The following is a 13,371-nucleotide window of genomic DNA, read 5'->3' on the forward strand; positions in this document are numbered from 1 at the left end:
GCTCTCATAACTACTTGCAATACCTGCATACTCGCCTTCTGTGAATCATGTACTGGCCTGTGTGTGATGCCATCAAACATTTTGCGGAATTGCATCCACACACGTGGTGCTTCATCCTTGAAGGTGATTCGAGTGTGACATCTTCCTCATCCTGTTTTGATGATGCCCTACAAGAAGACGGCCTCTTCGCCCCATCAGCCAGTATCTAAAGCCGCTTGGCTAAACACAGTTGGCACTTCCACATGTGCTTCTTTGAGGTTTCCGCCAACTTTCCTTAACCTATGAAATGGCTTCCAGAAATAGTCATAGGTAACCTGTGCCTCCACTTTAAGAGCTGCATGAATGGCTTCTGTTGGCTCAGATTAATGCCAGCCACTCACAAAATTGGATGATGTAGATGGATCTGCACCAAGGCATAAATAACAGTCAACACTGATGATGAGGTGAGCACCTAATGTTAATACATGTCCTGTGTGTTCATGCACAGGTTAGTTGAGCCCTACTTCATCTGCCCATCACCTCCACACTCCTCCCACTGGGTCCCCTCCCCAACTGTTCCCATCTGCCCTCCCCACCTCCCTTATTTGGTTCCAGGCTCCACCTTCCTCTCCTATCAGATTCCATCATCTTCAGCCCTCTGTCACCTCCACCTACCACCTCCCAGCCTCCATCGCCATTTCCACTCTTCCCTCCTCCATCTGCCCTATCATCCCCCCCCCTTCACCTGGATCCACCTATCACTTTCCAGCTCTTGCTCCACCCCTTCCCTTTCCCTCTTCCTACTGGCTATCTCCTTTATGTCTTTCAGTCCAGATGAAGGGGCTCCACCCAAAATGTTGGCTGTCCGTTTCTCTTCACAGATGCTGCCTGACCTGATGAGTTCCTCCAGCAGTTTGGTTTTGGCTAACCATTCAGCACCCGCTTTTCAGCATCATGTGACTCAGTGCCAAATCTCATTGGATAATCTTATACTGATATCCACACAGAAGGAGGGCATTCAGGCCATGAGTAATCCCATTGGTCCTGTTGCTCTCTCCTCAGTTCCCCATAACCCTGCAACTCATTCTCTCTCACTCGTGCCCATCAACACATCTTTGATTCTTCTATCTGTTACTCTGCACCAGGGGACAATTTACAGTGGCCAGTTAACCTATGGAGCCGCACATCTGTAAGATGTGGGAGGAAACCGGAGCACCCCAGGGAGGGGATTGGCATGGTCACTGGGAGAATGTGTAAACTCCACACAAACAGCAATCGGAGGTCAGGGTTCCTGGAGCTGTGGAAACTGTGAAGCACTTTGGGTTGTTTCTATGTCTCAATAGGACTATGTAAAGACAAGTGGCTTGGGGTTTTCTGTGAATGATTCTATCTGTGATTTGCGAAGAGTGCAGAAGAGATTTTTGAGGATGTTGCTGAGACTCGAGGGACTGAGTTATGGAGGGAGATTGAGCAGGTTGTGACTGTTCATTGGAGGGTAGAAGACTGAGGGTGATCTTATAGAGGTGAATAAAGTCAAGGGGGGCATAGACAGGGTGAATGCGCACAGTCTTTTCCCCAGGGTTGGGGAATCAAGAACTAAAGAGCAGAGGTTTAAGGCGAGACAGGAGAGATTTAGTAGGAATCTGAGGGGCAATGTTTTCACCCAGAGTGTGGTCCCTATCTGGAATGAGCTGCCAGAGGAAGCGGTTGAGGCAGGTACATCAACAACCTTTAAAAGGTACTTGGACAGGTACATGGATAGGAAAGGTTTAGAGGGATGTGGGCCAAAGTGGACAAATTGGAACAAGTTTACGCGGGAACCTTGGTCGGCATGGACCAGTTGGGCCGAAGAGCCTGTTTCCGTACTGTATGACGAAGCTTGCCTTTAGCAACCCCTTCCAACCTGCTACAAAGTTCCAGACGAGTCTCAGAGCCAACGAAGCCAAGTCTAGAGACTGCAGATGCTGGAATCAATCTGCTGGAGGAACAATCTGGGGGATGGGGGAGCAATTGTCGACGTTTCGGGTGCAGACCCCTGCATCAGGACAGGAACCAAGTCTACCCCATCTTGTAACGTGAAAGGCTGCAACCACGCTAGACGCAGCGAAGGTTCACCGACATTTATTTCGACTGGCGTTGGAAAACTGTCCCACTCAGCACAAGGGGGTATTTCACGCCCGCCTGTGACTGCAACTCATCCTAACCTCTCGTTTGCGCGACGACCGTGCGGCACCCCTCGTGTGCTCCATCGGGAGGGGGAATCAGAGCAGATTGTGAGCGCCAGTCTCTTGTGTGGGGCGTCATATTCTGACCCCCCACCCCCGAAGTGCCACGGCTAATGGAAGATCGCCAGGTATAAGAGAAATCGCAGCAGCAGTGAGTGTGCTCGGCTCGCCGCGTTGGCCGCTTGCTGAGTCTGGAAAGAATAATCTACCCACATTTGCCGGCGAGTTGTGTGCCGCGGCTGATCTCACGGCACCACTGTCTAAACTAAAGGCTACCCAGTGTCGGTGCTGCACAGTGAAACGACCGGCTTTCCAGAATGTGGGTCAATTGTCACCACAAGCGTTGGTTGGGATTTTGCAGCAGTCAGGCGGCAGAGTCGAGCCTTCCCAGCAGTTCTTCGTATTACGCGCCCGATCTCGGTTGGAAAGCATAAATCCCACGGACAAACCAGAGCCCATACAGTAAACGCTTTAACGCCAATAAAACTGGTACAATCAAAGATTGCAATCGCAGTTATTTTGCCTTGATGCAATCATTATGCACTATTGTCGATTCCATTATGCGCCGTAATTTTGAACTCAGCTTCATTTACACGCGATAAGCCACTCATTTGAAGTTGTTGGCCTAAGACTGGCTAGAATTGCAAAGCCGTTTCTAGACGGAAAATACGGAGCTTCGAATTCAACAATACAGTCCAGGAAGATGCAAACAATTCTTCACATATTTTCAAAGACGGTCCTTTGCAAATATCAATCCCACTTGCAAAGGCAGTTAGTCCACACAGGCGCCGAGACGGGACAGTTGCCACTCTCCGTGTTCTTGCGGTTACAAATACCTGTCCGCTAGTATAGGTCAAATGAGGCTCGATTCGCAGCCTTTTTGGTGGTCTGACTCTTTCAAACTCAGATCGCATGGAGTGAAAGACCGTGGGTAGATATTTGCGCTGGGAAACTAAAAAATAAATCAATCCTATGAATAAAAGAGTATTGTGTACACATAAAAGGAAATACAATATTTCGATTTTCGGATGTGCTCTGCTGTTTATCTATACGTCACTTTACATTAGATCATAAACTTTTGACAACAGATGTTGATACGGGCTAAGAAATGCTTAATCTTATCGTTAGGTCTTCATTATCCCATTAGCACATAATACTAACAGATCAATGCTGTCTCGGCCGTGCATAGAACTTTTTAACAAATTAATTAATCCTAATGAATTAACGCTTCATTTATTTAAACGCACCACAGTTCATGAATTAAAATTTCATGGAGTGATTAAAGGCTTGTAAAAGATGCATGATTTCGTTAAAAATTTCTAATAAATCAGATCAGACGCGGGACAAGACAGCAATTTCTCAGAACTTGAAATCGGTGCTGCGGTGGTTTCGAATTTCAAAGATTATATTTGCAAGAAGGTCGGCTGCTTTTGTAGGCAGTAATTAGATAACAATGGACAGTGCAAGATGTTCTAAATATAAAGAGAACATTGGCATCCAGAGCCCAAACCGGCATGCTCTTATCTCCACCCCGAAGGGTTCAACAGCAAGCACCCTGGGATGGAAAGCACAATTAAAGCTTTCAATATTTAATATTACATCGTTACACACTTTGAATGAAATCACAATTACTTCCCGTCGTACGTAGACAGTTAGCTGTTCTTTGCTAATCTAAGGAATTGATTTATTTGAATGCATAGGCAATATCACTTCATAATCTGTTCCATGTTTTTATATACTAACAGTATAAAATAATTTATAATCGGTAAATGAAATTAAATGTTAATTAATGGCAATTAAACAAATTACCAATTTGAGTATTTTGCGTCAAACTGATTATATCTTAAGTAAAAGTATACCTTTGTTTTGTGCTTACCTGATGTCAGACTTTGAGGTTTGACTGCAGGAATAATTTTAAACAGGCTTTATTTGGCCTTTGACTGTTTCTTAATTGGTCTGTTTATTGGTTGTTGCCCTCTGAAATTAGCACTGTGTGGCTTGGCTGAGTTTGTAACACTCACCCAGAACAGATCACTGTGTGTAGGAAATTGGTGCTGCAGTTGGAATTTTTAAATTCTTGATTGTATTCTAAATGTGGGAAGTGAGCAAGGCGGAAGTATCATGCACTCAAAATTGATCCCATGAATTAGTTTACCTCGTTTTGGAAAATGTGAAAACAAACGTTTTGCTATCACAATACTTAATATGCCATTTATGACGTTTCAACACACAATATTTCGTAATTGGGATTGAGAAGCAGAACACTAATTCACAATTGGTTTATTAGGTAGCAAAACTGCACATTCAAGATATCACTGTTGCAAGTCTAAAAAATCTAATCGTTGCAATCGTTACTTGAGATGCTCATGGCTAAGTAAAAGTATAGTTCTCATCCAGCAGTATATACATCGCATTATAACACCTTAGCATCAGAAGCGTTTCATTGTATCTAGTGTTACAGCACCATTAAATTCCAAAATCATATCCAGCTATTTGTGGAAGATCTCTACTGAAGAATTATTCAGAACTACTTGTGCCTCATTAAAAATAATTCAAAATAATATCGACCCTAGGAGTGCAATCACACATTCCTGCACATAATTCTCAACAGAATACTGATCCACTGGCAATTCCGGTAGGAGCTGAGCGTTGTCCATTATGTATGCGTGTCTTTGTGGGAAGAAATTCTACAGTCCCACAGGATCAAAAGAGAGTATTATTGCTCCAACTAAAGATATTGGTGATTGCAATAGAGGACTCACAAAGACTCACCACCCAGGTCTCCCACACCCAATTAAAGAAAGAAATAAATTAAATAGTGCATCCATTTCTAGTTTCAGAAGCGTATAAAAAATCGGAATTTTAAACATGCTTTTAATAATTCTGGAGCAATGTTGCAGGCAAGAATAGAATTACACCTACTTATTCCAGAAGAACTGATGTTTGTTATCTTTAGTTACATGAATTTTATTCTTGTAGATAGAGTTTCTTTTTGAAAGGGCCTGCCTGATTGAGTATCAAATCGAAAAGAAAATGGACTAGCCTGACTTCTAGTTGGTTTTCGGGTCCATACTCAAAGAATGTACATAAATGTAAATTAATTAGACCCACCCGAATATACTGAGCTACATTAAACTGTAGTTCACTAGCAAACGTGTATACTCCGTCTTGTATAATTTCCTCCACGCTCATCCAACAATGTATCTAAACCACCTTGATCACTGCCCTTCGTGCGTACTTCAGCTTGTGTTATAGGTAGCAAAAATGTTTTAAAAGGTAAAATAAATTCACGGTCCCGGATGCGGAAATTTACAAGCAATTACTGTACCATTGTCGTGTGACTGGGGTTATCAGTTAACAGCCAGCTGATCGCTGCCATTTATCTACTTAGGGCCAACAGAAAGATCACAACAAGGATCTGAATCGCAGACTACTGATAAGCCTCTCCATAGAAGTGTGTTGCTCGAGTTCTTCCCCACCCCCCGAGATTGCTCATTGTTAAACAGTTACGTGGTTGTAAAGGGGTGGGGCGCAGATCCAGTCAAATATCTCGGAAAGATCTTTGTGAGAAATGGTCCTGGAATGTAAACATGTATCTCACCAATTTCAAGTTTATAAATTTGTTCCCTCGTGCTTCGTGTTAATTTACATAAATAAGTCAAATGCAACAATAGCAATACATTTTAACGCAGTAAAACGCCCCAAGACAATTCATAGAACCGATGTCAAACAACATTTAAATATTTAAAAAATAAATAAACAATCTCTGCCTGTAAAATAGAGAATATGGTTTACCTCTCTTGATTAGACTGGGTGTGGCCCTAAAATATGGGATATTTTCTTCTTACACCTTTACCTTTTCGTAAAATATCTCCACTTGATATGCTGAAACACGAAGATAAAGTATTAAAATAAAACTGCCTTAGTTCAGACCCATTCTTTCCAAAACACAAAAATTGGTAATGCTTCGGGATTTGTTACAGTTTACATTCAGAACTACTGTTCATACAAATATAAATTGAAGACTTGTAACTGCCGTGATAAACTGAAACCTACGGCTAAGCAAGGCTATAGCAAGACTCTGTTCCTCATTTGCTAAATTTCTGCTCAGTTATATCTACTGTAATTCCTAATAGAATATCAACTAACACATTCTGTATACACATTCTGGAAAAAAAATCTTACATCACGTTGTTCTGTATTTCTTCTATGCACAGTTGAATACTCTAGGTTGTAACATCCAATGGCGTTTCGTTTCGGAAACTGCAGTAATCTAATACGTAGATATCAGATAGAAACTTTTTTTGTGTGGGAATTTTGATTATCGAAGAGCATCCTTTTAATTATTTATTTTGAATTTCATGGGTTGATTTTATTTGCCTTATTTGCAGAAACAGAGGGGACTTTATATAAAAAAAGCAACAGTCGAGTAAATATACATCGGTCCAAATCCTTCACCCACTGTCATAGTTAACCTGTGGCCCACGTGATTACTCCCCCATAAAACATCTTGGGAGTATCATAAACCAATGAAACCCTTCCTGTTCTCTGCTCGATAGAGAACAAAATGGCTCGATTTTCAATACTTTGAGCACGGTGGTTTGCCTCTTATTTATAGTTATGGTTATTTCCTTCATTATTTTTCGGCACAGATATTTACCCCCTTCGTCATCCCACGATTTTCCAATTTTGCTTCAGTTGATAGAAAATCGCGGGCTGACAGAAGGGTAATATCGACATCACTATCTTTGAAATGTCACGATCGAGGGGGTCCCCTTCTGCTTGCTTCTTGTTGGTTGTGTAGTTTCTACCTTTCAGTTCCCATGTGTTGCTATTGCATGAAACTTGATCCAAGGTGGTGCATATTTTGCTTAGCAGTCTCAATATTGGAAGACTGATGTACGTATTAGGAGGGGTTAATGTTCAATACGCTTCCTATTTACTTCTCTATCATTAACAATAAATAAGGGCGGGAAACAAAGTTGGTATCAAACTCTTGCTCTCAGATGATAAAATTGTTTCCGCTATATTCAATAAGTTGGCAACACAACAATTGGAACTCCATATCAAGGGTTTATTTCAAGCACTTATATAGTTTGATGGTTTCGCAACATTTCACTGGAAACGAGTGTTGGTGGCCTTGCAGATATAAAAGTCAAGGACACAGAAGCCAATCTCTAAATCGTTTTTAATTATATCAGATAGAAGTTCTTCTACTGTTAAAAATTACAAACTGACAGTAAAAAAACGATTCCCTGGAATCTTACTGTTTAGTTAATAGCACCACTAATATACTGCCCAGTGATAAGTTCTGGTACAGATCTATGGATATAATCACCCCAGCATGTTGTGATTTCTAACTTTAGTTTTTATCGGTACAGTTTGTTTCTGATTGCATTTTATATTAATTGTAAAATAACGTGAACGCTGCTGATCAATGAAGTGATTTGATTCATTATTATGCATTGGATCTATTATAACGGTCATATTCGAATAGAAAATACGGTTAGAATCGACTCCCCTTTAGAATAACGTGCAGCAATAATCTGTTAACAGACTACTATTATTGGTCGTTGTCTTCGTGTTTCAACACTTTCGGTGGTCTGCTATAAAACTTGGCATTTGTTTTTGGTTCGGTCCAGAAATAATCTTCTCACGACACATTACGAGCCGGTCAAACGCCAGCGGAGCTCCAATTAAACATCTTACACCGAACTTTTAGAACATGCGGAATATACACTGGTACAGAAAGCAAGTATGGAAAAAAAACATAGATTAGACTGGAAAATGTAACCGAATATTGTTGTTAAAGTCATCATGCTGAGAATCTACAGAGAAAGAAAAACTCTTTATCATAAATTATTCAGTAAAGTGGATCGTTGGAAATTATTCCGCTGAATCACGTTCCATGCAACTACAAGTGTTGGAAGTATAAAGTAAATATAACCAAGCTTTTTTTTACTCTAGGGCGGCAGGTTGTTACACAATTCGGCAAAATAACTACTTCTATACACTTTTCAGAGTTGTTTTTAATGAAACGCTTGAAGGGTTAGATTTTTGCAGCAGTTGCTTTGTATAAACATCTCCAGAATAAAAATTATAACTACCTTCCGATTCATTCTTTTGTTTATTAGAAGTAATGATTAATGCACATTTACGATGAGATAGACTCTGACCTCACGATCTACCTTGCACCTTATTGCACTGCATTTTCTCTGTAGCTGTGACACTTTACTCTGTACTGTTATTGTTTTTACCTGTACTACATCAATGCACTCTGTACTAACTCAATGTAACTGCACTGTGTAATGAATTAACCTGTACGATCGGTATGCAAGACAAGTTTTTCACTGTACCTCGGTACAGGTGACAATAATAAACCAATACTAATACCAATTTCTAAATAGAATCCTTGAAAGTAACACATTCATTATTAATCTATCCAGGGAAGTTTAGAGACTGAATTGTAATAATTATATGAGCAGCTCCCATTTACTATTTTAGTTCCAATTGAGTTTTGGAATGTACCTAAGTAATTAAGTTATTACTGGAATAATGTTCTCGCGAGATGGAACGGACATGCTGTAACATCATTAAAGCTTTCAAGGGGCAATTAACATGAAAAACTGTGTGCCAATTTAAAACAAAACTTTGCAAGAGCACGCTTAATTAACTGCTATACAGCCAAACGGAGAAATTCATACCGTCCGCATAGTTGAGGAGTTGGGTGTTCCAACAGGGATTGAACCTCTCCTCCAAGGAGGCATGAGGAAAAGTGCGCATGCGCACCGTGCTTGCCTCCTCTCCAAGAAGAGCGACGGCAATGTTTGTTCATCGGCCACCGATATCCTTTGAACCCAGAAGACATAAAGCTCAAGGAGAATTTGACATCCTCTCGATTCTTTCTTTGCTGCAAATGTTTCGAGGCAGAGACAACTGTTCCGAAATGCATTCAATTAGATGCGCTTTAACTGTTTTATGATTAAAACTTGCTCGGATCATTTCATCAGGACCCTGGATATCTTTCTGAAACGCTTCCAGCACTCACAAAAATACGCCTGGGCATCGGTTCGATATTTAATCTTTTCGAGGACTTTACGAGACACCTCAAAGGGGGCGGTCAACAGATACTATGTGACTCAGGGTACAACTATTTGCAATTGGTTTCTGCATTGCAATTGTATGCGGTTGTTTTGCACGTGTTTGCGCTCAGACGCTGGAGCGGGGGGGGGGGGGACGCGGAGAGAAGTTGTGCGATGGGATCTGTAGTTCTCTTCCTGAGTTTGGGCAGCAGGAGTTTGGCAGGGGAGGAGGGCGGCCTGTCAATCACAGGGGGGAGGAGGGCGGCCTGTCAATCACAGGGGGGGAGGAGGGCGGCCTGTCAATCACAGGGGGGAGGAGGGCGGCTTGTCAATCACAGGGGGAGGAGGGCAGCCTGTCAATCACAGGGGGAGGAGGGCAGCCTGTCAATCACAGGGAGGAGGACGGCCTGCCAATCACAGGGAGGAGGACGGCCTGCCAATCACAGGGAGGGGGTGGGAGGAGGGCGGCCTGTCAATCACAGGGACCCACACGCCGGCTGTGGGGAGGCGGAGCGGGAGCACGCGTGCGCGGTCGGGGAGGACTGGTCGTGGGGACCAGGTGCTGCCCTCGCGTCGTCTCCAGCTCCCCCCCCTCCCCCCCCCCCGCCTCTGCCTCACCACATCCGGTTCTCATGCTCTGGGCTTCAGTGGTGGAGGGGGGGGGGGGGGGGGGGTTGCAAATCTCGCGCGAACGCGGAGGGGACGGGACGAGACTCGGGAGCAGGTGTAAGCGCCTCATCTGTCTAGTCCAGCAGTAATAGAGAGACAGCAGTGGGCGAGAGAGACGTGCACACAGCCGGGGTGTGCAGGCGGCACACCGGCCTGCCAATCCATATTTATTTATATTAAAAAAAGAATCATAAATGCATATATAAATATATATATATACTCAGAACTTTTACTTTCTTTTAAGTACTGTTGCAGCCTCATTTCCTCTCTCTGGCATCCTTATGAACAGTGTTCAAAATGATGTCCATGAACAGCAAGCAGCCAGCTTTCGGCATGCATCATACCCTACCTGAGCACAAGTACACTTCTCTGCACTCCAGCTCGGAAGCAATAAGGAGAGCCTGTCTGCCAGCGCCGCCGGTATGTAGCTACCTCCCCTCTCTGTGTGTCTGTGGTGAGTGCGAACCAAGTGACGCTGCGTTGGGCAGATGCTGCTTCAAAATGTGTTGCTCTTTACCCACGCAAGCCACCATCTCTCTGCCTTGCAGAGATTGCAACTTAAACTCCTTTTGATTTTGGTTTGAGTCGCTAAATTTCTGCCGTGTAAAACTGCAATTCAACTTCTTCTAATTTTGGCTTAGAGTTTCCGGCTTTGCAGTTCGGCTCCCTGCTTTCTGAAGGTTTAGAGTAATGTTTTTTAAGTGTTATGTGACAGTGTTCCCCGCTGAGAATTGGCTTGTTGATCATGTTTTCTGGCCTCTCTGTGTCTCTCTGGTAGCAACTGCAGAGCAATATCTTCGCCAGCTTGGATGAAACTCTCCTGGCCCGCGCCGAGGCTCTGGCCGCCGTGGATATCGCCGTGTCCCAGGGCAAGAGCCACCCTTTCAAGCCGGATGCCACTTACCACACCATGAACAGCGTGCCATGCACTTCTACCTCGACCGCGCCGCTGCCGCACCCGTCTGCTTTGTCCTCGCACCATCACCACCACCATCATCACCACCACCAGCCCCACCAGACGCTGGACCCGGGAGAACTTCTCGACCACCTGAGCACCTCGTCGCTGAGCTTAGCCGGGGCCATGGCCGGGGCCGGAGCCGGCAGCGGGGAAGGAGGGGTAGTGCCCACCTCGTCTCACTCTCACCCGGCGCACATGCACGGCCTGGGTCACCTCAGTAGCCCGCACCCCCACCACCCGCACCACCACCCGCACCACCAGAGCGCTCTGAACATGACCCCGCACCCCCACGGGCTGGCGGCTCACGGCGTGGCCCCAGGCATGCCTGCCCTGAACGACGTAGACGCCGACCCGCGGGAGCTGGAAGCCTTCGCCGAGCGCTTCAAGCAGAGGCGGATCAAGCTGGGCGTGACCCAGGCCGACGTGGGCTCAGCCCTGGCCAACCTGAAGATCCCGGGCGTGGGCTCGCTCAGCCAAAGCACCATCTGCAGGTTCGAGTCTCTGACCCTGTCCCACAACAACATGATCGCCCTCAAACCCATCCTCCAAGCTTGGCTGGAGGAAGCGGAGGGCGCCCACCGCGAGAAACTCAGCAAGCCCGACCTCTTCAACGGCGGCGAGAAGAAGCGCAAAAGGACATCGATCGCCGCCCCGGAGAAGCGCTCCTTGGAGGCTTACTTCGCCGTGCAGCCTCGACCGTCCTCTGAAAAGATCGCGGCCATCGCCGAGAAACTGGATCTGAAAAAGAACGTGGTGAGGGTATGGTTTTGCAATCAAAGACAGAAGCAGAAACGGATGAAATTTTCCGCCAACCACTAGCCGCAAGCGGCAGCCGGGGGGGGGTTAAACCCTTTTGCTTGGCTGACTTAGTTTAGCAGCGGACAATTGCTGGGGGAGAGTCGCCCAAGGAACAGTTGTTCCTCCCCATTGACTCCAGACTTGGGTCCAGGACTGTGTGTAGCGGAGCGAGCGGAGGTTTGCAAAGGCAGAAACGCGTTTAGTGACGACCATGCCAAAATCGTCGGTTTTCGAGGCATCGTGATGTTTATGTTAATTTTTCACGTTATTGGTGAAGTATGCAAATCACAGGTAAATCAGATCGCCCAGTTGCTAGATAAAACTGCGGGGGTACGAGCTAGCTCGGCCCCTATCTTGTTAAGAAGGCAACATCTGAAGGAAAGTTGATTGATGTTCAGTCACTTCAGTGTTATTTCACTCCGTCTTTACAGTATTTTGTTGAAGGTGTAGTTCGTTTCATTTTACCCGTTTACATTTACCACACGACGCGTTTTGGTTACTCTCCAGCCCAGCGAATCTGATGCGTTTTGAGATTGTCTTTCTGACTCTCAGAAGGCAATTGCTTCAGCTATATATATATAAAAAAAACTCAGGCAGATCTGACAACTGCAGCGATAATGGTCTTGTAACTCTTTACATTCGAGTATAAGTTAAGGGCACTATAAGAATATAGTTTCCCCAAGTACAGCATTCTTTCAAGGGGAACAACGGCACAGGCGTGCTATTGTGGATAATCTGACTTGATTTGCTGTTTGAAACAGTATTTATTCAGATCAAGTTATAGCGTCATTATTATTTATTTTGGATTCTTAAAAAAAGAGAAAAAAAGATACAAAAACAATCACACAATTGACATTTTTCAGTGATAATCGTTTCCAAAGGTCTGCATGCTGAGCAAATCACCTTTTTTCGTGAAATGTAACGGGCATTAGCTGTCGGCACTCCGTTTTGGTAATTGCACTAAAATATGTTGCAGAATTTAGTATATTGTACTGGTTGGAAAACATGTTAGCGTATTATGGTTTACGATCAAAATTCCAAGCGATGCTTACATCGAAGCTTGATATAGGACGACCAAAAGTTTGCGCATAAAATATTCACACTAAATTATTGATTCTGTTTTGGGTAGGAATATCTCCTTTATGGGCATCTAAAATACGTGCGCAGAGGCAAAATAACTGCATGAGCTGAGGATGGATACCGAATTTGGCGCCTATGGATTCGATACAAAAATGTTTTATTATCCGTTTGCAGCGCAAACATTCTATGCATTGGAACTGAAATGAACACTATAGAGTAGCTTGATAGACCTTGTGGATAGTGTGATTTCACTGTTAACTGCCTGTTTTCACTAGACACAACATTCCGACCCTGTTTATAATTGTATATAGGTGTTTATTGTAAATAACTTTATAATTTGCGCACATGTGTGTTTACAAACCGCAGCCACGTGTGCGTCATACATAAAAATGTCTCACTTTAAGTCAATCCCTGTCCAATGTATATTTGCCAAGCTTTCTCCTGAATTGTGTTTTTTAAATTTATTTACTTATTTATTTAAATTATTTCTGTAAGCCAAATACAACAGGGAGATGTGTCTTCGCACATTTACTAATAAAGAAAAAAAAGGGAAACAGTTGTCTGTTTATAGGTGTAATAT

The 13,371-nt window shown here is 43.9% G+C and overlaps 1 protein-coding gene across 1 annotated transcript; it reads left to right on the forward strand.

The window, feature by feature from the left end:
• The first annotated feature begins 10,252 nt into the window (after positions 1 to 10,252).
• pou4f1 (POU class 4 homeobox 1) lies at positions 10,253 to 11,732 on the forward strand. The gene is made up of 2 exons (XM_052026380.1): positions 10,253 to 10,375; positions 10,734 to 11,732. Exons 1-2 carry the CDS (start codon positions 10,253 to 10,255, stop codon positions 11,730 to 11,732), a joined length of 1,122 nt encoding a protein of 373 aa, XP_051882340.1.
• Positions 11,733 to 13,371: the final 1,639 nt, after the last annotated feature.

This window comes from Pristis pectinata, chromosome 11, assembly GCF_009764475.1.
Source record: "Pristis pectinata isolate sPriPec2 chromosome 11, sPriPec2.1.pri, whole genome shotgun sequence".
Classification (NCBI taxonomy): domain Eukaryota; kingdom Metazoa; phylum Chordata; class Chondrichthyes; order Rhinopristiformes; family Pristidae; genus Pristis; species Pristis pectinata.